Source organism: Salvelinus alpinus, chromosome 10 (genome assembly GCF_045679555.1).
Source record: "Salvelinus alpinus chromosome 10, SLU_Salpinus.1, whole genome shotgun sequence".
Classification (NCBI taxonomy): Eukaryota; Metazoa; Chordata; class Actinopteri; order Salmoniformes; family Salmonidae; genus Salvelinus; species Salvelinus alpinus.
The window spans coordinates 20810095-20836530 of NC_092095.1; the positions used below are offsets into that span (position 1 = coordinate 20810095).

A 26436-nucleotide genomic window follows, 5' to 3' on the forward strand; every position below is an offset into this window, starting at 1 on the left:
CCCAGTTGCGCATTATTTTAGCTACCATGGCTAGAAGAGGAGATCTCAGTGACTTTGAAAGAGGTCTCAAAGGAGCATAGGGGGTTTAAAGGGTGTGTGTGTCAGTCACCAGATCTCAACCCAACTGAAACGGCGTTTTCCACCGCCATGAACAAAACTCCAAATTATGGAATTTCTCGTGTAAGAATGGTGTCATGGAATAGAGTTCCAGACACTTGCCGAATCTATGCCAAGGCACATGGAAGCTGTTCTGGTGGCCCAACGCCCTATTAAGACATTTTACGTTGACGTTTCCTTTATTTTGGCAGTTACCTTTATTCTTCTGTGATGTCTCACTGGCACTGTGGCTGTATTCTATCATTCCAGCTTTTCTTCCATCTTCAAAAAGAACGGACCTTTCCAGAACCCAGAGCCAAGTTCTACATCGCAGAAATGGCAAGCGCACTGGGCTATCTGCATTCTCTCAACATAGTTTACAGGTACATGGATTGCGTGTATGTATACAAAACATTAAGAACACCTGCTCTTTCTATTATATCGACTGACCAAGTGAATCCAGGTGACGGCTATGATCCCTTATTGATGTCACTTGTTAAATCTACTTCAATCAGTGTAGATGAAGGGGAGGAGACCGGTTAAAGAAGGATCTTTAAACCTTGAGACATGGATTGTGTATGTGTGCCATTGAGTGTGAATGGGCAACACAAAGGATTTAAGTGCCTTTGAACGGGGTATCGTAGTAGGTGCCAGGCGCAAAGGTTTGTGTCAAGAACTGCAACGCTGCTGGGTTTTTCAAGTTCAACAGTTTCCCGTGTGTATTAAGAATGGTCCACCACCCAAAGAACATCCAGCCAACTTGACACAACTGTGGGAAGCATTGGAGTCAACATGGGCCAGCAACCCTGTGGAACGTAATCAAAACACCATGTAGAGTCCCTGCCCTGAAGAATTGAGGCTCTTCTGAGGGCAAAATCAATATTAGGACGGTGTTCCTAATGTTTGGTATACTCAGTGTATGCGTGTTTGATGAGTAACCTTGCCTGAGCATGGGCTTTGGCTCAACAGGCAAACCCAGTCTTGAGGTGTGCAGGAGTCCCAGGTTCAAATCCAGTCAGTGGCAAAGGCTGTATTGGATAAGTGAGTCACCCATGTGGATAGGCTGGCTGGTTGTCTTGGCTCTGGTACACCAGTTGGCTGGAGGTCTGTAGTAGAGAGTGAATGCCATCCTGAGCCAGCTACCACCCGGTTACACAAACCTGCACCTTAGAGTCTGCTGCCCGATGTATGTACATAGACTTGGAATCACTGATCACTTTAAGAATAGAACACTAGCCACTACTGTTATACTAATTTCACATGTATATACTGTACTCTATTCTACTGTGTTTTAGTCAGTGCCACTCCGACATTGCTCGTCCTAATATTTCTTAATTCCATTATTTTAGATGTGTGTATTGTTAGATACTACTGCACTGTTGCAGCTAGGAACACAAGCATTTTGTTACACCCGTAATAACATCTGCTAAATGTAATAATGTAATACCATCTGCTAAATATGTGTATATGTGACCAATAAGATTTGATTTGAATGTTAGACACATTCTAAGGTTTCCTCTGTCGTGAAACAGTTTCCACATGAACTTTCCTGAATGAGCAACGAATGCAGCACATCTTCCCTCTCTGAACATTTGAAGTGTTCCTTTTTCAAGTGGTCAGCTGTAGTAATGTTCCTTAAGTCCAATGTCACTGCTGTCACGGTTGCAGCACGTGTATAGTCGTTCATTAACTGACATGTATTGTTCTCTACCTTTTTTGCCCTTCGTGCTGTTGTCTGTGCCTAACAATGTTTGTACCATGTGCTACAGGTTTTAGTTTTTCCATTTATGTTTTTTGAGGTCGGACTTTAGTACGTAGGGCGCACTGATTGGTGTCACCTCATTTGTCAGTATGTGTTACACCTGTGCTGGTTGCCATCTTGTTAGCGGGAAAGTTTTGGTTGTTGTGACTGTTAGTTCCCATTCTGTTTGAGCTGGGGAACGTAACGCATGTTTGTGCTGCTACCATGTTGTCTTAGGTCTCTCTGTATGTAGTGTGGTGGTGTCTCTTGTCGTGATGTGTGTTTTTGTCCCACATTTAAATGTTTAATCCTCGTCCCTACAGGAGGCCTTTTGCCTCTTGGTAGGCCGTCATTGTAAACAAGAATTTCTTCTTAATTGACTTGCCTAGTTAAATAAAAACATGTGAAGGCAATTTTCCCTCAACATGGGTCTGTCCCCATAGTCCCTCAAGCCATCCACTTTACCTGTCGTTTCAGTTTGTGTAACCTTTATTTAACTAGGCAAGTCAGTTAAGAACAAATTCTTATTTACAATGACGGCCTACTGGGGAACAGTGGGTTACCTGCCTTGTTCAGGGGCAGAATGACAGATGTTTACCTTGTCAGCTCTGGGATTCGATCCAGCAACCTTTTGGTTACTGGCCCAATGCTCTAACCACTATGCTACCTGCCACCCCCGGTTTAGTGTAATGCTGGTTCAGTGACTCGTGTACATTGATATCAACTGGATGCAAATCGCTAGGATTAAAGAAACCTCTCTTGATGATTGTTTTGATATCCTCTGTTGCTCTTCAGTTGGCCACTTACCCAGACGTAGGAAGATAATTGTAATCCATTAAGCACAGTTCTATTATCCAATAACAACAACTTTGGATAATGTTCATGTTTGTTTTTTCACAGGGACTTGAAACCAGAAAATATCCTTCTCGACTTTGAAGTAAGTGTGACATCCTAACTCATTTGCAGTGCGTAAGTAATCTGTTTTATATGTGGAGTAGCTTAGGGTTGTATTCAATCAAAACTACATTAGCAATCTTTTTGCTTAACAACTGCCTTCGCACAAATGTTTCTTGACAACTGAAATCCTCCTCCCATGAATGTAGTCTACCTGGTATTTTAACATTACCCAAAATAATTCTGCATATCAGTTTAACCTCAAGGAAAGTGTTTACTTTAGTTTAGCCTTTACTACACTGGAAAAAAAATATCAACGCAACATGTTTTCATGAGCTGAAATAAAAGATCCCAGAAATGTTCCATATGCACAAAAAGCTTATTTCTCTCAAAATGTGTGCGCACACATTTGTTTACATCACTGTTAGTGTGCATTTCTCCTTTGCCAAGATAATCCATCCACCTGATAGTTGTGGCATATCAAGAAGCTGATTAAACAGCATGATCATTACACAGGTCCACCTTGTGCTGGGGACAATAAAAGGCCATTCTAAAATGTGCAGTTTTGTCACACAACATAATGCCACAAAGGTCTCAATTTTTGAGGGAGTGTACAATTTGCATGCTGACTGCAGGAATGTCCACTAGAGCAGGAATGTCCACAGAGAATTTAATTTATCTACCATAAACCACCTCTAACATTATTTAAGAGAATTTGCCAGTAATGTGTCGTGTGGGCAGGCGATTTGCTGATGTCAACATTGTGAACAGAGTGCCATGTGGTGGCAGCGGGGTTATGGTATGGGTAGGCATAAGCTACGGACAACGAACACAATTGGATTTTATCGATGGCAATTTGAATGCACAGAGAAACCGTGACGAGATACTGAGGCCCATTGTGCCATTCATCCTTCGCCATCACCTCATGTTTCAGCATGATAATGCACAGCCCCATGTCGCAAGGATCTGTACTCAACTCCTGGAAGCTGAAAATGTCCCATTTATTCCATGGCCTGCATACTCACCAGACATGTCACCCATTGAAAATGTTTTGGATGCTTTGGCTCAACTTGTAAGACGGCGTGTTCCAGTTTGTGCCAATATCCTGTACCCCCCACATTGACTCCGTACTGGTACCCCCTGTATATAGCCTCGTTATTGTTATTTTGTTTTTATTTTATTTTTTACTTTATTTAGTAAATATTTTCTTAACTCTATTTCTTGAACTGCATTGTTGGTTAAGGGCTTGTAAGTGCTACTACACCTGTTGTATTCGGCACATGTGACAAATAAAAATGTATTTGATATCCAACAACTTTGCACAGCCATTGAAGAGGAGTGGGACAACAGACCACAATCAACAGCCTGATGCGTTGCTCTGCATGAGGCAAATGGTAGTCACACTAGATACTGACTGGTTTTCTGATCCACGCCCCTACCTTAACTTTTTTTTAAAATCTGGGACCAACAGATGCATATCTGTATTCCCAGTCGTGTAAAATCCATAGATTAGGGCCTAATCTTTTTTTTAAATTGACTGATTTCTTTAGATGAACTAACTTTGTAAAATCTTTGAAATTGTTGCGTTTTTATATTTTTGTAGAGTTAAAATGTTTCAGTGTTTACTACTAAACTCAGCAAAAAAATAAACGTCCTCACACTGTCAACTGCGTGTATTTTCAGCAAACTTAACATGTGTAAATATTTGTATGAACAAGATCCACAGACATGTAACTAACAGAAATGGAATAATGTGTCCCTGAACAAAGGGGAGGGGGGCTGTATGGCTGGTGGAATTGTCATGCTGGAGGGTCATGTCAGGATGAGCCTGCAGGAAGGGTACCACATGAGAGTGGAGGATGTCTTCCCTGTAATGCACAGCGTTGAGATTGCCTGCAATGACAACAAGCTCAGTCCAATGATGCTGTGACACACCGCCCAAGACCATGACGGACCCTCCACCTCACAATCGATCCCGCTCCAGAGTACAGGCCTCGGTGTAACGCTCATTCCTTCGAAGATAAACGCGAATCTGACTATCACCCATGGTGAGACAAAACCGTGACTCGTCAGTGAAGAGCACTTTTTGCCAGTCCTGTCTAGTCCAGCGACGGTGGGTTTGTGCCCATAGGCGACGTTGTTGACAGTGATGTCTGGTGAGGACCTGCCTTACAACAGGCCTACAAGCCCTCAGTCCAGACTCTCTCAGCCTATTGCGGACAGTCTAAGCACTGGTGGAGGGATTGTGCGTTCCTGGTGTAACTCGGGCAGTTGTTGCTATCCTGTACCTGTCTCGCAGGTGTGATGTTCAGATGTACCGATCATGTGCAATTGTTGTTACACGTGGTCTGCCACTGCGAGGATGATCAGCTGTCCGTCCTGTCTCCCTGTAGCGCTGTCTTAGGCGTCTCACAGTACGGACATTGCAATTTATTACCCTGGCCACATCTGCGGTCCTCATACCTCCTTGCAGCATGCCTAAGGCACGTTCACGCAGATGAGCAGGGCCCCTGGGCATCTTTCTTTTGGTGTTTTTCAGAGTCAGCAGAAAGGCCTCTTTAGTGTCCTAAGTTTTCATAACTGTGACCTTAATTGCCTACTGTCTGTAAGCTGTTAGTGTCTTAACGACCGTTCCACAGGTGCATGTTCATTATTTGTTTATGGTTCATTGAACAAGCATGGGAAACAGTGTTTAAACCCTTTACAATGAAGATCTGTGAAGTTATTTGGCATTTTACAAATGATCTTTGAAAGCCAGGGTCCTGAAAAGGGACGTTTTTTTTTGTTGCTGAGTTTAGTCAGTGGAAAAAATGATTAGATGAATGTCTCAAACTAACCAATCCAACAGGTTATAAAGAAAGCAAGTGTCTGTGGTGAAGCCTAACCCTTCACCAGCTAACACGAACGGCTGTGTCATTTTCAGTTTAGAAGAGGAACGTTTGTGATTTGATTATGTTTAACTAATGCGTTTCCTGACTGGCCTTATTGAGACTGAGGAAATTGCGAGTGTCCTGAGAGTTGGCTACTCTGGCCAAAATTCCACAAAGAAAATATATGTTCTGACTGAGGATAATGGTGGCAAACACTGTCTAAAATTGTCCCTGACTCCCCTTCATTAAAGGGACATATAGTTTTGACGGACTTCGGATTGTGCAAGGAAGGCATTTCCCAAGCCGAGACGACAAGCACATTTTGTGGGACACCTGAGGTAATGTTGAACATGTTTTCCAGGACAGCGTATGTAATAAGGCATAATAACCTGTTTTAATCTCTGGACCACTGTCCTGGATTGAGACTGAAAAGGCCTGTCATTGCTAATTTATTTAACTTTCTCCTCCCCCCAGTACCTAGCTCCAGAGGTCCTGAGGAAACAACCATATGACAACACAGTGGACTGGTGGTGTCTAGGATCAGTGCTCTATGAAATGCTCTTTGGCCTGGTGAGTTACAGTAGTAGACATTGAAAACGGGCACAATATGTACGGACAGAACGCACCCTTGACATAATGCCTGATCACACACTGTCTTAACAGTAACACACATATATCTCCCCTCTGTTCCACAGCCTCCGTTCTACAGCAGAGACACCCATGAGATGTATGACAACATCCTCCACAAACCCCTGATGATGCGTCCCGGAGCGTCCAACACGGCCTGGTCCCTCCTGCAGGCTCTACTGGAGAAGGACGGCACACACAGACTGGGCTCCAGAGACGACTTTGTGAGTGGTGGCCCTCACAGCATGGCAGTGGTTTATGGTTTTATGTCACCCATCTCATTTAGTTAGAAAATATTCCAGTGACCCAAGACTTTTTAAATACTCCAAACTCACTAAATACACACAAATTGACCTTCCTCGAAGTCACAGGAGGTTGGTGGCACCTTACTTGGAGAGAGCGGGCTCGTGGTGTGAAGGGAGCGGAATAGTTGGAATGGTAACAATTATATAAAACCTATGGTTTCCAGGTGTTTGATGCCATTCCATTTGCTCCGTTCCGTCCATTATTGTGAGCTGTTCTCCCCTCCGCAGCCTACAGTGCTCTAAATCCCAAGCTACCATTTATTTAAGAAACACAGCAGTATGCTTCATAGTCTCAACTGTGACTCATGTATTGCTGTATGGCATCTGACTCTCTCTGGTGGAGAAACATTGTCATGACCAGGAGTTGCTCAATAGCTGCAGTGTCTGGCAATGTTCATTTCTTCTTGGCAGATGGATTGCATTACATCACTTTCATCAGTATGAAGTAATAACATTTGCCTTGGTTGTTCTAGAACTGAAAAAGATCTATTCTCTTTTTTTCAGAATGAGATCAAAGCACATAACTTCTTCTCTGCGATCAAGTGGGATGACCTGGAACAGAGAAAGGTTCCACCTCCATTCACTCCCAATGTGGTAAATGTTCTCAGGGTTACATGTGATTCTGATGTACGGCAACACACGGCAGATGCAACACCAGACCACAAGCATGAATGAACTGATGTTTGTTTTTTCCTCTTTCCTGTTTTGCAGAATTCTCCTTACGACATCACAAACTTTGATCCAGAATTCACAGATGAGACCATTCCAAACTCTGTGTGCTATACTGAACATGCCATAGTCAATGCCAGTGTAATGGAGGCTGATGATGCCTTCCTAGGTTTCTCCTACGCACCCCCCTCAGACGACTCCTTCCTATGAAAGACTTGCTGTGAGGACCTGCCCCAGAGTTCTGGGAAATTGCCTTAACCAGGGCTCTACGCTAACTTTTTTTTATATTTTTTTTTAAACAAGGAGCACGTGTGCACCTAAGTTGAAAAATGTAGGTGCACACAAAGAAATCTAGGACCACATTGAAAAATATTTGAGGTAAGAAAGCTAGAATCCTTAATTATTCTAGGCGCACTGGTGCTCCTAAATAAACATTCCATGTCGCACAGAAAGATCTTAAGGCACATATGCGATCAAAATGGATGCACTGTAGAGCCTTGGCCTTAACCCAGTATTATTCTATCCTGGTCCTGGAAATCTATAGGGTATGCAGGATTTGTTCCAGCCCAGTAGCTTGTTGATTCGTGTATTTAGGTGTGTTAGTGCTATGCTGGAACAAAGCCTGCACACCCTGTGGGTCTCCAGGATCAGGACTGAAAAACACTGCCTTAACCTGTCCTAAATATTTTGAATAAAAGGGAAGAATTTATATTGTGGATGAACCCGTTTTGAGAAAAGCCAAAGTGAGCAGAAGTTGTGATCAGACAGCACTTATGAAAAGGGTTTGGGCTGCAGACTGTGTCAAAAAACTTTATTTTTACCTAATGATATTTATATAACAAATTATATTTTTAAGAAATGTCGGCCATCTTTCTTTCTTGACACATGTAATGGTTGTTGGCTCATGTCCATTTTGGTTCTTTGTTTGAAGAAACGAGGACATTCAGTGTGGTGTTGTCAGGTTGGGGTGGGTAAAAAAATAAAAAAGAATCCCCCAAATAAAATCCTAAATGTAAGTGGGGAGTTGGGATGAAAGCGCTTCCTCAAAATCAAAATATTTTCGTTCCACTTTAAAAGCAGACATTGGGATTTAATGAAATGGCAGTGAACATGTCGTTTATATGCTTTCAGAACAGCTAAAAGTGATTGTTTTGTCTCTTCCAATATCAAAAGTTTGTTCATCCTAACAAGATCACTGGTTAATGGTATATTTAGAAAGCGCTTGTAGTAGGTTTATTTATAGAGGTTCATTGTTCATTTGTATGGGGGGGTTCTCAGTCGGAAATACTAGGTCACGGAATATAGTCTTGTGTTGACAGAGGTCATTTCAGTTCATATTTTCATTGTGTGTGTATATATAGACCTTTTCTGTAATGGCTCCAGTGACTTTACTTTGCAAACAGGTGCTGCGCCATCGGATTTATTTCTGTGGTTTGCTTGCCTGTCTGTATTATAGTTTACAAGCTCATAATCTTGCCTTAATTGACACTCAGATATTCCTTAGAAATCCTCACAGAAAACCTCAACCACCAGACTAGGATTTTCATACCAATTCTAACTAACGAGTGTGGTCAACAGGCCTCATTGTTCAATACAATGCCTTGGATGTACTGTGCATTAAAATAATAATTAAATGAACCAACAAGTTTGTTTCGATGTCTTGTTTATTACGGAGATGGGGGGACTTGTCTGTCTGTGCTCGTTCAAATGTTCAAGTCGCGTGATATCTTGACTGTGACTAGTCTCTTCAGCCAACGCTTTAGCTAACGTTAGTCAGTCGGTAACAGAAAATGGAAGACGTTTTCTTACTGAAAGAGTCAGTTTTGTCTTTTCTAGACAGAAGTGGAGCTCTTCTTCAACTTGCCGAAGACTGCAAACCATTCAACGGTACATTTTAAGGGGCAGTGGTAGGCTAGCTAGCGAGAGCTTTCGGTCAGTGTTAGCTAGCTAGCTAATGGGATTGTGTGACTCCTGAGGAAAGGGTAACCTAGGCAACCCTGTACCCACTTGGAGGATGTGGTGAGACGCAGTCCTTCATAGATGACAGCAAACTGTTAAATAACTTATCTGGTTATGTAAATTGTTAGAGTTGACTTTATAATAGCTAAATCAATCACCCAATTACCTATTCCCTTCAGACATCCAGCGAAATGAGGCTGTGTATCGGTTCTGTATCCGTGTGAACCCTTCAGACCTAATCGAACTGGATCCTAGATTGGGTGACTGTGTTCTCAATGACCCCCTCAAAGCTACAGCACTGTTTCAATCTGTAAGTCCAAAACATCTCCCATTTACATGACCCCTTTTTCAAACCTTGAATTTTGAACATACTGGTATTAGTTTTTTTGTCACTCTTTCAGGTTTGTTTTCTGTCAATAAAGACACTCTCCCTCATAGAGAAAATCCACACAGAAAGTCAGGTGAATGTGATCCTGAAGTTTACACACCTACCTCCGTTCCCTGAGTACACCTTGGACCTCTGTGAGTTTCCCTGTGGTTATGGCCCCATGAGGCCTGTTGCCATGGAGGGCTTGGCCATCGCAATGACTAGGGTCTCCAAGTACACTCAGGGAGCCAGGTTTCTCTGTTCTGAGGAGGACTGTCCCTGCTCAACAGGTAGGCCTGATTACAAGTAACCTATTTCTGTTTTCATAACATCACGGTAATGCCATTTACAAAACAATTTCAAATTCTGTAATATGATGTTATCCTCAGGGTTCCATCACATCAGAGTGCATGCACCCGGAGCCACTGAGTCAGCCACAGTGAGGAGTGACTTCAGCTGCCTGCTCTGCTCCTCTCACCTCAAAGAGGACATCAAGTTCCGGGTCCTGGGGGGTGAGAATGTCCCTAAATGATACCTGATGAAGTAGCCTCACATGCCATGCTTACATGTAGCTCGTCATTTCTTACTAGCTCTGATTTTACAGACAGCTACTTTATTGAAGAAAATGTACTTGAATGTGATAGTGCATCCATCTTAAGGTAACTAGGTGAGACAAAGTGTAAGATGCTCTGGATAAGAGCATCTGCTAAATGACTGACCTTTGTAATGTAAATGTTCATGTAAGTATAATGTGGTTTGGAAACAGACAAGCAGCTTGTAGAGCTGATCCATGTTAAAGCACTGGATGTCCTGAAAGTCCATCCTCCCAGTGCCCTCAGGTACCAGTCTGTCACCCTGTTTCTCAGAGGTAAGCTCACATAATAATGATAATTTTGCCCAAACGTTTTTTAATGTTCACATATTGCAAGTCAAGATTTCGTTTTTAATAGATTTGACTTCGATATCTCCTTAGAAAAGTAACTTAGAAGTTTGTTAGGAATTTTCTCTTCCTTTTCCATGACAAATGTAATTTGAGCCAAAATCCAGTGGGGGAAGAGTTAAAATAGAGGTTTGAGTAGCCAGCCACGCAGTAGTGCCCCTGGGTGAGATATTAGGTGTTCCTGTGCCCTCCAATAACATTGTCCAGCCATTACCCCTGAGAGAGCAGTGATTCTCAGTGCCAGTATTAGCATATTCTGTTGACCTAGTCTTCTGGAGGAATTCAACACAGCTGGCTCACGTTACTAAACATATATGTTAATAAGTGTAAGAAACACTCATTAGTTGGGTCGCCCAACGCACACACAGTGAGATCTTTGTTCCAAGGGCCTGGTTCCTGTGTTGCTCTTGGCAGGGGTGTGTTAGGTGCCTTGCATGTTCCTCAAATAATTAGGAAACAGCAGGACAGAACCGGACAACCCCTCTGAGTGTTATGGTTCTGTTTCCCTCACAACGTTGTAGATGAGCTGTGTAACTCCATGAGGATTGGACGTCTGTACAGGGTGCTGGGCATACCGGCCCATGTCCACCAGTGGCCCAACGTCACCTGGAGTGTGGAGGCCAATAGCGTTCAACCGTGGGAGCCTGAATGTAAGGACCTATATGCATGCTTACAATGGTACAGATCAGCTTACATTAAATCCTATTCATAATCTATAGATCTGATTTTCAGCTACTCTGAGAAAGCCATTCATAAGGAACATGGATGTGCGTGTGTGAGGACTGTGACCTCTGACTTGCTTATATCAGAACACTGTACAGTACCAGTCAAAAGTTTGGACAAACCTACTCATTCCAGTTTTTTTTGGTGACCTATTTTCTACATTGTAGAATAATAGTGAAGACATAAAAACTATTAAATAATGTAGTAACCAAAAGTGTAAAACAAATCTAAATATATTTTATGAGATTCTTCAAATAGCCACCCTTTGTCTTGATGACAGCGTTGCACACTCTTGGCATTCTCTCACCCAGCTTCATGAGGTAGTCACCTGGAATGCATTTCAATTAAATTGTTAAGTTAATTTGTGGCATTTCTCCCTTCTTAATGAGTTTGAGCCAATCAGTTGTGTTGTGACATGGGAGGGTTGGTATTCAGAAGATAGCCCTATATTTGGTAAAAGACCAAGTCCATATTATGGCAAGAACAGCTCAAATAAGCAAAGAGAAACGACAGTCCACCATTACCTCAAGACATGAAGGTCAGTCAATCCAGAAAATGTTTATTCAAGTGCAGTCGTAAAAACCATTAAGCGATATGAAAGAACTGGCTCTCATGAGGACCGCCACAGGAAAGGGAGACCCAGAGTTACCTCTGCTGCAGAGGATAAGTTCATTAGAGTTAGCAGCCTCAGAAATTGCAGCCCAAATAAATGCTTCAGAGTTCAAGTAACAGACACATCTCAACAGCAACTCTTCAGAGGAGACTGTTTGAAACTGGCCTTCGTGGTCGAATTGCTGCAAAGAAACCACTACTAAAGGACATTAATAAGAATAATACCCTTGCTTGGGCCAAGAAACACGAACAATGGACATTAGACCGGTGGAAATCTGTCCTTTGGCTCCAAATTGGGAATTTTTGGTTCCAACCGCCGTGTCTTTGTGAGACTCAGAGTAGGTGAACGGATGATTTCAGCATGTGGTTCCCACCGTGAAGCATGGAGGAGGTGTGATGGTGCTTTGCTGGTGACACTGTCAGTGATTTATTTATAATTCAAGGCACACTTAACCAGCATGGCTACCACAGCATTCGGCAGCAATACTCCATCCCATCTGGTTTGCGTTTAGTGGTACTATCATTTGTTTTTCAACAGGACAATGAACCAAAACACTTCCAGGCTGTGTAAGGGCTATTTGTCCAAGAAGGAGATTGGAGTGCTGCATCAGATGACCTGGCCTCCACAATCACCCGACCTCAACCCAATTGAGATGGTTTGGACCACAGAGTGAAAGAAAAGCAGCCAACAAGTGCTCAGAATATGTGGGAACTCCAAGACTGTTAGAAAAGTATTCCAGGTGAAGCTGGTTGAGAGAATGCCAAGAATGTGCAAAGGGTGGCTACTTTGAAGAATCTAAAATAAAATATATTATGATTTGATTCTATAGTTTTGATGTCTTCACTAATATTCAACAATGTAGAAAATAGTACAAATAAAAAAAAACTCTTGAATGTGTAGGTGTCCAAACTTTTGACTGGTACTGTATATTCAATGACAACACCTCACAGTCCAGTAGATTCACTCCACCCCGCTTCTTTTCCTTCAACCACACCCCCAGACACTGGCACCATCAGCTCTAACTTCCAGGCCCTGTTGACGGCAACAGCCTGTTCCCCCTGGAGGTTCTCTGCCATCGTGGCTAACACGTTTGGCTCCCCTGTGGTTCCCCCGGGCTTGTACAGCACTCTGAAGCTGGGCCTGCTGCTCAGCCTGGTCCAGGGCCGGGAGGACAACCCAGACTCACTGCACTGCCTGGACCTGCTAGCCCTGACTACTGACACACTCATACTGGACAGGTCCTGCATTATAATCCTTCAGTCAGATAGTCAATTAATCAATCTCTGAATCAGTGAATCAATCAACCAAGTTCTTAGGAAGCACAATACAATGACCAAAACAATAACACTACTACAGTAAAATTGTACTATGCCCATATTCAAGTCAACAACATAAATAAATAGTTGAGAGCCAGCCTCCGTTACCCCCCCGTCTTAGGCTGATGATGTACAGCCTGGGTCTGGCTGGCCGTGGGGTGAGACACCCTGCGACAGGGGAGATGTTTGCCTCTCTTTCTCGTGATGAACACGGAGCGGGCACGGCTAACATCCACGCTGGCTCCGCCCTGCTGGCCACTGGGGGCGTCTGCATGCTCGGGGACCTGGGCCACCACAGGAAGGATAAGATGGACGCCCTTCAGTCAGGTACAGAGCCCTGCTTACCTTGTAGCCTGGAGCCAGTCTGATACAGCTGTAGCTAATGTGTTGTCTTGTCAAAGCAATTCAACAACGAAGAAACATTATGGCATCTCCTGTGACACAAAGTATAGAGTAGGTTATTTGAGTGTATAACCCAAGGGACTGGTTGCACACTGGGCCTTTGCCTTCTATCCACCCCCAACAGTTAGTTCACCTTTGACCACTCTCCTTCCCCAACCAGCTCTGGAGAGTCGGACAGTGTCTGTGATCATCCCAGGGAAGAAGTATGGAGAGGATGCTGACCAGCAGATCTCCTTCCCTGTCCAGTGCAGCTTCTGGGCCTTGGCAGACTCCACAGCTCCCTCAAACAAGACCACCAGGACTGACAGTACAGTGCTGGGAACAGTGGTGGGTCATAGTTGTTTAATTTACATTACCATTCAAATTTATTGGACTACTGCACTTGATAAATGTGTGTGCCCCCGATGTGTCCCCATTGGGTTGTTGTCTGATATGGTGATTCTGCAACAATGCTATTCCATTTGAGCAGTTTGAAACCCTTTCTCCTACCACACAATGCCAATAGCACTGGCAAATATGTGTTCCCAAAATGTCAAATCTCTGAACCAGCCAATTGTCTGTTTAGGCGTATGCTTTATGTAGGCAAAGCAGGAAGGGGAGACAATTTACTCTCTTCAGAGGAAGTAGTTAATTGTCCCACTCATGGAACAGGCTCCCGCCCAAACAAACGCTTTCAGGTTCTCCTCCACTTTGGCCTCAGTGCCAATTCAGGATGGACAAGAAACAGTACTCTAGTGGTAAATATAGTACTTCCATGTTAAGGTAGTAGGTCAAAGTATTTTTACAAAATTAGCTACCAGCCACATAAAAATATGTTATCCATTGTGTGTGTAGGACATGGGCCCGGTCCCTGCCCAGTTGGCTGAGGCCTTTGGTCTGGTGATCCTGTGTCGGGAGGCAGGGGGAAAGCAGGCTCTGCTAGCCCAGACGGTGCACACCCTCAGGCAGGCAGTGCAGCCCGGAGAGCCCCTCTACCCATCCTGCATGCAGTTCACCACACAGGACTATCAGGAGGTAAACCACACAATACTGTACACACTATAAAATTATGATTTTCACCTTTTCATGTAATTTATGGCACACACAAAATACATCCGCACACTTTTAGATGCTTTGTGACAGACAACATTATGACTTACCATTGTGCTCTCTTCCTTCCCCTAGCTTCTGGCCCACACCCAGAGGATCCAGACAGAGCTGAGCCCTGGGGCAGAGATGATGATACATGGCTATTACATGGCCAGCAGAAGGGTCCGCTCAGACTCGGGCCATGGTGCAAAGGTGTCTGTGGCCTCCATCAAGCTACTGTAAGGGCCCACCACATGCTGAGGGTTATTCATTAAAGAAATACCATGTTTAATAATTATACACATCACCCTTTTACTTATTGTAATGTTTAACAATGTGTAAGTGAAAAATCCCTTCAAATTCTCAGGGCACCTGCAGCATCTTGCGCTTTAGAAGGATTCTCTGTAATGTCATATTTCTCCACAAGGTGGAGCGCAATTCATTTACAGAACCTATAAATGGGTGCCTGGGTCTAGACTATTTTTCGTGTAGTTTGGAAAATATTTTCAGTGGTATCAGATTGTATAAAAATAAACCCAATTTCATCAGTGGCACTATATAGATAAAACACTCATCACTCAGAACTGACGGTGTATTTCATTGCCCGATTTTGCACAGTATCATTCTTAATGCTTATTGTGCATTGCCAGTTGGTAACTGTACCATTACTCAGTAAATTCTGCTTAGCTAAAAATAAACCTTTGTTTACTTCTACAAAATGTCCCTATGGAGACAGTATAATTGTCTTTATTGGCATGTTTCTTCCAGGATCTCCCTGGCCGAGGCCCACAGTAAGCTGTGTCTGAGAAGCACAGTGCTGGAGGAGGATGCAGTGATCGCTGTGTTGCTGTGTGAAAACTCCATCACTCTCAGACACGGTATGACACACAGGACACGTCAGCAGCCAAACTCATAGATCCCATTTGCTGCCATGTTGAAATCACCTACCTTCACACATCCTGGCTAACGGACAGTCCAAGAACAAACCCCTCCAGACTCAGCACCATTTCTAGTTACATTGTCAGTCCAACCTTTTGTCTAGGGATTATGGTTACATAGCTGGGCTGCAGCCCCCCCATATCAAAAATAGTGCACCAAGTCTTTAATACTCCTGTATATGGTGAGAAAAATACATCAGCAGAGCGGGGTGAAGAATCCCCCAAACACAAAACATCTTCCCGCAGCCATGCCCAGGTCTTGCTTTAATGTCAGTGAGTAGAGACTAGGGAATCCAACCTTGTCAGGGGATGATTTCTACAGGGGCCATCTATAGTCAAATCACATTTATCAGTCACGTGCAGATGTTATTGCAAGAGTATCCTGGTCATGATCTTCTTTGCTCTAGTAATAGCAGTCAGTGTGGACTGTAGTCTAGATGTTCCCTGACAGTTGGTCTGGGGACTGCGCCCTCTACCTACAGGAGCCTCAGCGCTCGTTATCCCACCCGACGCAGCATTTCCCTGTGACCTGTGTGACCTGGAAGCTCTCCACAGGAGAGACCTTATCCTGGAGCAGCTCCAACAGAGCATCCTGCACTTTGTCTACGCCTACGCACCCGGTGCCGCCAGCTACATCACCGAGGAGGAATAGGACCACAGCTAAGTAAAAAGGATGCTTCTATTTTTACATATCCAATTGAATTCCAATGGTGAAATGAGCTACTCAGAAGAATATAAAACATAACGTGTTGATCCCAGAAATGTTCCATACGCACAAAAAGCTTCACATTGAGCATTTCTCCTCTGCCAAGATAATCCTGACAGGTGTGGCATATCAAGTAGCATGATTACAGGTGCACCTTGTGCTGGGATCATTTTAAATAATGCAGCTGTCACAACATGTCACATATCTCAGGTTGAGGGAGAGTGGAATTGGCATGCTTTGCTGACTGCAGGAATGTCCACCAGAGTATTGAATGAGAATTTGGCAGTTCATCCGACTGGCCTCACCTGCGATAAGCCACCCAGACAGCTGATAAAACTAATTCTGACTGGGTGGGCCTATTCCCCCCCCAGGCCACGCACCTGCACAGTCAAGTGAAATCCATGAATTGTAACAGTCACTTTTCAGTATAGTTCATGAAATGTAATTTCACAGTTATTCAATGTAGGCAGAAAAAAAATTGCGATTAATGTACCATATAATATTTTATTTCATAACAGGACAGAATAAAATCTGATTAAAAACAAACATTTAACTTTAAATTTAAGCAGGGGAGTCAGACCAAGGTTGTGCTTTTTTGACAGGCAAGAAAGTTGCAAATAGGGTGATAGTTTAGGTCTCCAGGGTCACATTTGTGAAGAGTACATGCACCGCTTTCCAAACCTTGTGAATTGTCAATGATTAGAAGAATTCGGTTAAATAAATTACCATTGTCTGAGATTAGCCAGCAACCTAAAACTACTTTCTACCATCGAGGGGTAAATTAGCAGAAATGTCAGAAAAGGCATCACAATTCCATTAAAAATGAATGTTCATGGGTAGAGAAATCTTAGTTGACACCTCACAACCCAGGAAATAACTCCCCTACTGCAGGTCTAACAACCCTGCATGATGAAATAAGTAGTCTCAAACCTTAGTCAGGGATTGCAGGTTTAATGATTGAAGGTAGACCCTGCAAAATGCTGCTGCCACGAGGTGCACCGCAGATATTGAGCTAAGCGAGATGCTCACGCTTCAACACTCTTAGTTGTGGAAATTGACCCACTATCCCCTTTACTCTCTGCATCTATACCATATCGCTGCGTCTACCTATAATTATCAATGTTAATACTGGCAGTTCAGTATGTCACAGCATCCCAATTTAGTCAGATCAGGAAAACAGCAAAAGTGAGAAGTCATCACAACTCCAGTAGAAGACTGAAGGAAAACAATTGGCTATTTTTAGCCCTCACACTCACCATAGGGTTGAGATTTAAGTCTTCATATTCCACATACTGGATCAAACGCAATCTAGGAGAGAAGAACAGTCTATTAGCATGACTATCATTTGATTGTAGTTAGGCAAAATATGCAAGCGATTATACTGTAGTTCAGGAAGTCACATTCTCAGCATCCCAATTTAGTCTGATGGGTAAACGGCAAAATGTAGAACTCATCACAACTCCAGTTTCGTGCACATTTGCCGATCAAAGACACGTTTGGCCCTCAGATTTATTTAAAAAATAAAAAACATTTTATTTTACTCACCACAGGGCAAGATTTACGCCAGTCTTCAATATACATCCTGGCCCATTAATTCTACGAAAGAACAGAACCTTATTAAAATGATAATTTGATAGACAATGTAAAAAATAACTCAGATTACGGGTAGTTCAGTTAGTCACATTGTCAGCACCCCAATAATGGTCTGATGGGTAAACGGCAAAAATGATAACTCATCACAACATTAACCGAAGGGAAAACAGATTTCAAACAGGCCACTCAAGTGGGCTGGTTGTATACTAGTTGGTTAATGCCAGTGCAAAAGAAAAGGTATAGGCCTAACTCACCATAAACTCATTGCGTGTCAAACGCATTGCACGAAGGGCAGAGTGTATGCAGGTTTTTGCTGCTCCCTGTACTCGATTGATGAGTTAAGGTCACTCCATCACCTGGTTGTCTAAACCTTAGCTGAAAGGAAAACCCAAAACCCGCAGACACTAGGCTCTCTATGGAATGAGTGACACCCCCGATGTAGATCTCTTATAGCATCTTCAGTACCCTGCCAGCCAATCAAATCTGTGGGAGAAAAACATTGTTATACTGATGATCATTGGTCTCCAATCGAGAGGTTGTGGGTTGAAATTGTATTATTTAGATAGAATAATGCTGGTGGTTCAGTTAGTCACAGTCTCAACACCCCAATTTAGTCAGATGGGTAAACGGCAAATGTGTGAAGTCATCATAATACCAGCAGAACAACCGACTAGCAGAGCATAGCTTATAGTTAGGAATGAACTCACCTCAGTACACTACTGGAATAGCCAGCACCATCTGTCACCAAAAGACAAACCTGTGAAAAAAACTGAAAATGAACTTTGCGCCAAAAATAATAAATCAAATTTGACTGACAGTTGTGGTATGGTCAGTGTTGTGATTATACTGGTAGTTCAGTTAGTCTCAGCTACCCAATTTAGTCAGATGGGTAAACGGCAAAAATGATATTCTAGGCCTTTTAATAAACCTTGGTTTAAGAATGGACGACTCACTCCAATACAACAAAAGATGTATGCGTGTCTGGAACCTTCCAAGTCCATGAAAGCTATAAGAGAAATACATAAAACCTGAAGTGAAATTCCTGCTGCTGTATATTTAAAAACACCTTTGTCATAAATCAGCCTACACGGCTGTCGAGTTTGCCAAATTCAAGGTTCCGCTAATTCTGGGATTCAGATAGCATACAACTCTACTGCTCAGATATTAAGATATTAAAAGAGCCACATTCAGATCTATGGGAAGCATTCTGAACGTTGAAAAAGTCTGAGTGACATCCAAAAATAGTACTCCCAAGTAATTGCCATGTAACTGGTGTGGCACTATTGGTTTTTATCTTGCGTGGATAAGCTGTACTGAAGGAATAGCCAATGCACTCAGAACACAACTAGACAGCTAAAATGAGTAATGAACTTAGGGTCAGGGGGCACATTTAACACAGCTTGGGAGTACTGCACAATGAAAGCCCACACTGCAGCCTTTCCAAGGAAGGTTCAACAGCAGATCACGACCTTAACCAAGACGTTACTCCTTTGAGACGTCCAAAGTCGAGATTCCTCAAGGAAGTCATTGCGAAGACAATTAACAGACCACCGGGGTATCCGATGATCGGTGACCAGAGCAGGTGTGCAGTAACCTAACTAACAATAGGGACCGAAATGACAAAGGGGCAATTTATCATCGGATCTGGGACAAGCAGCTGACAGTATGATTTATTACAATACTGCTGGGACATTTAGGACCAAATACCCCGTTCGATGAGTCATGGTTTATTTTTGACTATGGGCCCATTCCATTCACACATGATACTAAGATCCAAAAGTAAAACGTCAATTTATTTTGGTAAAATGGTCCATAGTATGATTGCCAACAGCCCACATGCACCGACAAAAGTGCCTCAAACGTCTGCGGTATGCACCAATTTGAGCATAAACATGGGGTGAGTGGTTAATTAGCAAACAAAATGAATGATTATTAAATAATGAGCTGCACCCTTTGCCAGACAATAGCCATACATACCAGTCTCTCGCTAATCCTAGCGCTAATCACATTATGGCCACGCCAGTCTGCCAACTCACGTGGTCAGTGGCATTGATTCGTGGCCCTCCAAGGAAACTTTTCTTAATAACCTAGTCAATACAATTGCATCATTGAAACGGGAAGATTATATTACATAAAACGACGTAAATTATTTCGAATCCATTTTTAGAGGGAAGGATATAATCCTTATTTTGATGGCGGAAACGTTACATTCAGGTTAGCTAACATGCTAGTGCTCTGGTATTTTATATAGCCAGATAAAACACCAATTTGCATTATTATTGAATACAACCGACTGCCTAATGTTATTAGCCACCTACCTGTTGACTGAACGGGGAATTCAACAAGTTATTGCTCATAAAAATAATATTGGTGCGAGCGCATACAAACTCCATGCGTCCTCCTTCGTTGTTCTTCCAGAAAGAAAGATTAGACTTCCTGCTTCATCGTTATTGGCATGCGCAGTCTGAGCTCACATCACGAAGGCAACTACCAAAAACACACTACAAGGTTTTACCTATTATTATGAGGCAGCTAATAGGTCTATCTTATAACTTTTGAAAACGGTGTTTTAATTGTATTTGTGTTTTGGCAATTTTGCATTTGAATTAAAGGTCCAATGCAGCCGTTTTGATCTCATTATCAAATCATTTCTGGGTAACAATTCACGTTAAGTACCTTAATGTGGGTTTCAATTAACATTTTCAAAAAGATGGCTTAGCAAAGATCAATTTCTCAAACAAATTGTTTTTCTAGGACTGTCTGGGAGTGGTCTGAGTAGGGAGGGGAAAGGTGAAAAAAAAGCTGTTATTGGCAGAGAGGTTTGGAACTCTCTTTCTTATTGGTCTATTAACTGTCAACAGGCAGGCCAAAACTCCATCCCACCAAAACAGGCAGAAATGTCAGTCAGTCTTTTCAAACAGCTCTTACACTAAAAGGGCATTATCATCGTAGTCTGGAAATACACACTCACATCGTAGTCTGGAAATACACACTCAGTGGCCAGTTTATTAGACACACCACCCCGTTCATGAAAACGGTTCGCTCCTACAGCCAGTGAGTCACATGGCCGTGGCTTGCTTTATAAAGCAGGCAGACAGGCATGTGGTTACTGCTTCGATTAAATGTTAGAATGGGCAAAACGAGTGACCTAAGCGACTCCAAGTGTGGTATGATCGTCGGTGCCAGGCACGCTGGTTCCAGTATCTAAGAAACGGGCGGCCCCCTGGGCTTGTCATACACGGCAGTGTCTAGGGTTTACCGATAATGGTGCGACAAACAAAAAAACTTCCAGTCAGCGGCAGTCCTGTGGGCGGAAACAGCTCGTTGATGAGAGAGGTCGAATGAGAATGGCAAGAATCGTGCAAGCTCACAGGCGGGCCACAAACAGGCAAATAACGGCGCAGTACGACAGTGGTGTGCAGAATGGCATCTCGGTGCACACAACTCGTCGGTCCTTTTCACGGATGGACTATTGCAGCAGACAACCACCCCGGGTTCCACTCCTATCAGCTAAAAACAAGAAGAAGCGGCTCCAGTGGGAACGCGATCACCAACACTGGACAATTGATGAGTGGAAAAACATTGGCTAGTCCGATTAATCCCGGTTCCTGTTGCGTCATGCTGAAGGCAGTCAGGATTTGGTGTAAACAGCATGAAACCATGGCCCCATCCTGCCTAGTGTCATCGGTACAGGCTGGTGGCAGTGGTGTAGTGGTGTGGGGGATGTTTTCCTGGCACAAGTTAGGTCCCATGACCCCAATTGTAGCAAATTGTACCTTGATACCAAACGTCAGAACGTTTCTGACACCTTGTAGAATCCATTCCCCTGAAGAATTCAGGGTGTTCTGGAGGCAAAGGGGGTCCAACCTATATAAATGTAACATGCAACAATTCCAATGATTTTACTGAGTTACAGTTCTTCTCCTGTTTTTTTTATTCTAGTATTACATTGTTACTGATTATTGCATTGTTGGGTTTTGAGTTTGCAAGAAAGGCATTTCACTGTACTTGTGCATGTGACATTAACTTCAAATCAGTCAATTGAAATAAATCTATGGATTTCACATGATTTGGCAGGGACGCAGCCATGGGAGGGCATAGGCCAATCAGAATGACTTTTTCCCCACTAAAGGGCTTTATTACAGACAGAAATACTCCTCAGTTTCATCAGCTGTCCGGGTGGCTGTTCTCAGACAATCCTGCAGGTGAAGAAACTGAATGTGGAGGTCCTGGGCTGGCGTGGTTACACGTGGTCTGTGGTTGTACATACTGCCAAACTCTCTAAAATGACATTGGAGGCGGTTTATGGTAGAGAAATGAACATTAAATTCTCTGGCAACAGTTCTGGTGGACATTCCTGCAGTCTACATGCCAATTGCACACTCCCTCAAAACTTGAGACATCTGTGGCATTGTGTTGTGACAACTGCATAAAATAAAAGTCCAAGCACAAGGTGCACCTGTGTAATGTGCATGCTGTTTAATCAGCTTCTTGATATGCCACACCTGTCAAGTGGATAGATTATCTTGGCAAAAGAGAAATGCTCACTAACAGGGATGTAAACAAATTGGTGCACAAAATTTAAGAGGAATATACTTTTTGTGCGTATGAACATTTTCTGGGATCTTTTATTTCAGCTCATGAAACATGGGGCCAACACTTTACATGTTGTGTTTATATTTTTGTTCAGTATAGATGGGTGTACCTAATAAACTGGCCACTGAATGTATTTAAAACACAGGAAAATCAATTGTTTTACTGCACTGGGCCTTTAAAACCATAACTATCAGTTTTTCTTTGAATATTATGCTAAGTCTCCAATTTGCACATTTCAGCAGTGTAACAGTGTCTGAGTAGCCTACATAAAAGTGCACTTTTTAAATTGATCTCTGACCATTCGATTTAAACTTCATAAAGCTAGAATTATCTCAAAAGTTATGCTATAGTTTAACGGGATAGTTTGGGATTTTGGCAATGAGGCCCTTTATCGATTTCCCCCACTAGCTGTTCCCATAGACTTTCAGTAGTTAGCAATTGCGCTAACGGTAGTTGGCAGCTTACTTAAAACTGAACACAGAGACATAAAAATGATATCCAGTTCATCTGACTCTCGGGAAGTAGATATATTTTTTTGAATTAATTGCACAAATCCGAACTTTCCCTTTAATCCCTTTAATAGAAGTGGCCTCTTGCCGAGTTCAAAACAACTGGGAGGTCAAATCATGACTTCAGTGATCTTCAGGTCGGGAAGTCCGAGCTGTAAAAGAGGCCCGACTTCCCGAGTTGGAATTGAGAGTTGGATGACGTTCAAATCGATTTCCCAGTCAGAGCTAGTTGTTTTTCCGAGTTCCCAGTTGTTTTGAACACACTGATAGTCGGAATTCAGAGATTTCCGAGTTCCCAGTTCCCATTGTTTTGAACGCGGCATCTAGACACACTATACACCACACTGAAAGAGTCACTACCATTTTGAATAGGCTAGGGCCTATAATACATTCCACAATATGTGCCTTGAAATGCATTAACATTTATTGTAATGAGGAGTTTGTTGTGGTTGCAAAATTGTGCATTTGTGTAAAATATATATCTGACTGCACATACATGAAAAAAATGGCATATTTCCAAAGAATGTCAACTCATAATTCCCTTTTTAGGCAAATAATAAAATGGAATCCCTCTTGATTGTTTTAAGAGATAAAGCTTGTCTTAAATTACAGAACATGATTATTTAGGCCACTTAGAACAAATACATCTCAGTAAACTTATTTACAACCGATGGAGTGGGAGACATGTCTTATTTCTATTTCTCAAGTCATTATCAAAATACACATTTACAAACATTTACGTAATAAAAAAAGATGAAGAGGCTCCTACCATTGTTGAGATTCTGACAGATCACTTCACATGACAGATGTTAAGTTATTCACACATGCATTTAGTGCAAATGTTCATTACACCAGACACGGAATTTCTAAAAAGTATACACACGTTAATATCTCCAACAGGCACAGAACAGCAGAAAGCAGAGCAGAAACACAGCATGGCCAAAATAAGAGCAACAATATTCAGGCTTTCTCAGATTTTATATACATAATCACATAATATATTAATTTACAATGTGTTCCTACTATTGAAAGAGTCGTGACTGTCTCCTTTACATGAAAATACTGAAGTCAAAAGCAGACTTCAGTTGTTTGATAAATAAAAATAATAAGCACTGTCAGACGACGAATCTGCTGTCCATTTCATAAGTCCTCATGGGTGGATTTAGCTGAAAGAGTCTTACTAATTAATGGTCGTCTGAATTAGAAGTCCCTTATGCAGTGGATACATTTATGTCTGCGAGGTCGACGATGATGCGCCTTGATTTTCTGTCTGTTTTGAATTGTTCAGAAACTGACCGCTGGCGCCGACGTATAACCTGGATCGCATTGGCCACTTCTGTTAAGATAAAAAGATAACAAATTACTTAGGGAGTGCAATTAACTGATTTCAATGCACCTGAAAATATAATTAATACGTTTATTTTAAGTCATTCTTCAGTTGAACACACATACATTAAGCAAGATATTAATTTAAATGTTTAATTTTACATTTATGGTGCAAATTACCAATAATAGCCATTCCTCTCTGTATAATTGTATTAAACATAATAGGAAGCCTAATCATTTTAAAGATCTGTGTAATATAAAAAGTTGTGCAATGATGGCTAAATGCATTTTATGCATGCATTATTGATAATTGTTAGCCAACTATTTTTATTATTATCATGTTTTTTTTCTATCATGTGGTTTATCGAATAGAGCTGAGACACGATTATCACAGACTTTGTCAGGTCAGTTTCAAATGGAATTTCGATATCAATTCAACGTCAAAATGTATTGAGCCTACTTACTTTCACAGGGTGCAGGTAACCTTCACCTTTCAGCGAGTGTAAGGCCTCTGTTTGTCTATTGCTCTCTCCCTCCTCCATCCCCTCCTCTTGCAAGGTCCGAGTCAGATGGGCAATATACGTGGTGGCCAAAATCAACACGTCGAGCTTGGACAGTTTTGTGTCCGGTGGCACCGACGGAAGAGTCCTCTGTAGCTCCAGGAATGCGCTTCTCAGGGTCTGCACTCGACTCCTCTCCCGTGCTGCGTTGGCCGCTGCCGGTCGCCCTCTGCCACCGAGCCCACCGGCCTGGACCACCCTGGAGTGCTGCAGGGCCTCCGGACGTCGACTGTCGGTGGTCAGCATGTCAGGACTGGGGCTGGAGCTGGGGCTAGATGTGGGACTCTCATCCATAACTGTCACTGGGCCATTTCCACTATCCATGCGGATCGTCTGTCTTCCAACCATATAGGGAGCACTTATAAACCTGACGGGTAACATATGTATTGTTGATGAATGTACATTTTCACTTGCCTATTAATTACATAAACAAACTGAAAATGCCAAGACTGTAATTGAAACAAAAACTGTTCTATATTTTATAATAAGCCTACATTAGCCTACAGAAATAGTACAAGTTTATGTAGGTATATTGACCAGTGTGCGCAAATGCATTGAAATGATCTGCAACAGGTCAAATTAGTTGCTGAACATAAATGAAGGCAGGCATATCAAATCCTCACCCCTGTCTTGAACTGTGCGCATTTTGAACTTGTGTATAACCACGCCGTTGAATATTTAATATATTGAATATTTAAAAATATTAATGCTAAAATAGTATCGCAACAAATTCTGTATCCAATTAGGCCTATTGAGTAAACTTACATTTGCAATACGCATATACAGCATTCATTGCGCATATAGGCAACATGTACTTAATCAACATGCCATAAAAACATTACTAAATTGTTGTGAAGAATGTCAATCAAATATAATCGCATGTTATTGTTCCTTCATTATTGCAATAAAGCATTTGAAAAAGAATCATACTGAGACCCACGTGTGTTAACCTTGACCTAAGAAGGCTGCTTTCCCAAGTTCAATTTGACATAAGAATGTGAAACATATAATAAGTAGTTCTATGGCAGTTGCATCATTATTTGATGTGGTGCAGACTCATGTAAATAATACCAATTATCGTGCACGTTCCATCACCATCATTAAATATGTTTACATAATTGACTGTGCTTGATGGTGATGCTGTTATCAAGAAATCAAAACACCTCATAACCCTCTGAAAATAATATTACTTTGAATGTATTCCAAGCCATGTCGTCTATGAAAATAAGGAGAACTTACCTTCAAATTTCCCCCAAAACGCCGTCTTGAGTAACGACATTAAGGCAATGCAGAGAGGTATCGTGCACCACACAGACTCCACTGCTGCTACAATACGAGGTGGAGAAGAGTAGCCCTGCCGCTCCAAATACAGATCATCTTTATAAAGAGGCGCGGCCGCGGAAAAAGGTGCGCAGTGGTCCGTGTCCATGCGTGCTCACCTGAGTGTGTGCGTAAAACTCTCAGGAGCTTCTAATTTATTGGATACCCAAAGAGCTGACAACTCTTAGACTCCGGAGTAATTAATCATAAGCCCTTAAGACTGCCTGGCAGTGGGAGAGACTCTGCTCTTTCCCTTTCACAACTTGTTTCTGTCAGAGGGGAGAGAGGATGGACCCCT

The 26436-nt window shown here is 42.4% G+C and overlaps 3 protein-coding genes and 1 long non-coding RNA gene across 7 annotated transcripts in view; 2 read left to right on the forward strand and 2 right to left on the reverse strand.

The window, feature by feature from the left end:
* Nucleotides 1-8844, forward strand: part of sgk3 (serum/glucocorticoid regulated kinase family member 3) — a 1016194-nt gene extending 1007350 nt beyond the window's left edge. For both annotated transcript variants that reach the window (XM_071328418.1, XM_071328419.1), the window contains exons 11-17: nt 367-479; nt 2738-2774; nt 5853-5939; nt 6076-6171; nt 6297-6452; nt 7038-7127; nt 7245-8844. In XM_071328418.1, coding sequence (XP_071184519.1) covers nt 367-479; nt 2738-2774; nt 5853-5939; nt 6076-6171; nt 6297-6452; nt 7038-7127; nt 7245-7412 — 747 coding nt within the window. In that variant the 3' untranslated portion in view covers nt 7413-8844. The remainder of the gene's footprint in view (nt 1-366; nt 480-2737; nt 2775-5852; nt 5940-6075; nt 6172-6296; nt 6453-7037; nt 7128-7244) is intronic.
* A 62-nt stretch (nt 8845-8906) lies between these two features.
* On the forward strand, nt 8907-24953 carry mcmdc2 (minichromosome maintenance domain containing 2). Its single transcript, XM_071328427.1, has 14 exons — nt 8907-9089; nt 9341-9471; nt 9563-9818; nt 9918-10040; nt 10295-10396; nt 10990-11118; nt 12805-13042; nt 13242-13447; nt 13683-13849; nt 14357-14536; nt 14687-14829; nt 15359-15468; nt 16011-16192; nt 24817-24953. Exons 1-13 carry the CDS (start codon nt 8993-8995, stop codon nt 16178-16180), a joined length of 2052 nt encoding a protein of 683 aa, XP_071184528.1. The 5' UTR covers nt 8907-8992; the 3' UTR covers nt 16181-16192; nt 24817-24953.
* Nucleotides 16719-20283, reverse strand: LOC139531718 (uncharacterized). Of its 3 annotated transcripts, XR_011666418.1 has the most exons (6): nt 20146-20260; nt 18781-18833; nt 18535-18584; nt 18082-18310; nt 17780-17830; nt 16719-17542 (listed from the first exon to the last, which is right to left on the reverse strand). It is a non-coding gene; the product is annotated as an uncharacterized lncRNA (long non-coding RNA). The 3 variants fall into 3 exon arrangements; XR_011666416.1 differs by lacking the exon at nt 18781-18833 and having other exon boundaries at nt 20146-20283; XR_011666417.1 differs by having other exon boundaries at nt 18535-18833; nt 20146-20262.
* Nucleotides 23339-25166, reverse strand: LOC139531716 (transcription factor 24). The gene is made up of 2 exons (XM_071328426.1): nt 24723-25166; nt 23339-24268 (listed from the first exon to the last, which is right to left on the reverse strand). Exons 1-2 carry the CDS (start codon nt 25164-25166, stop codon nt 24161-24163), a joined length of 552 nt encoding a protein of 183 aa, XP_071184527.1. The 3' UTR covers nt 23339-24160.
* Between the last annotated feature and the right edge of the window lie 1270 nt (nt 25167-26436).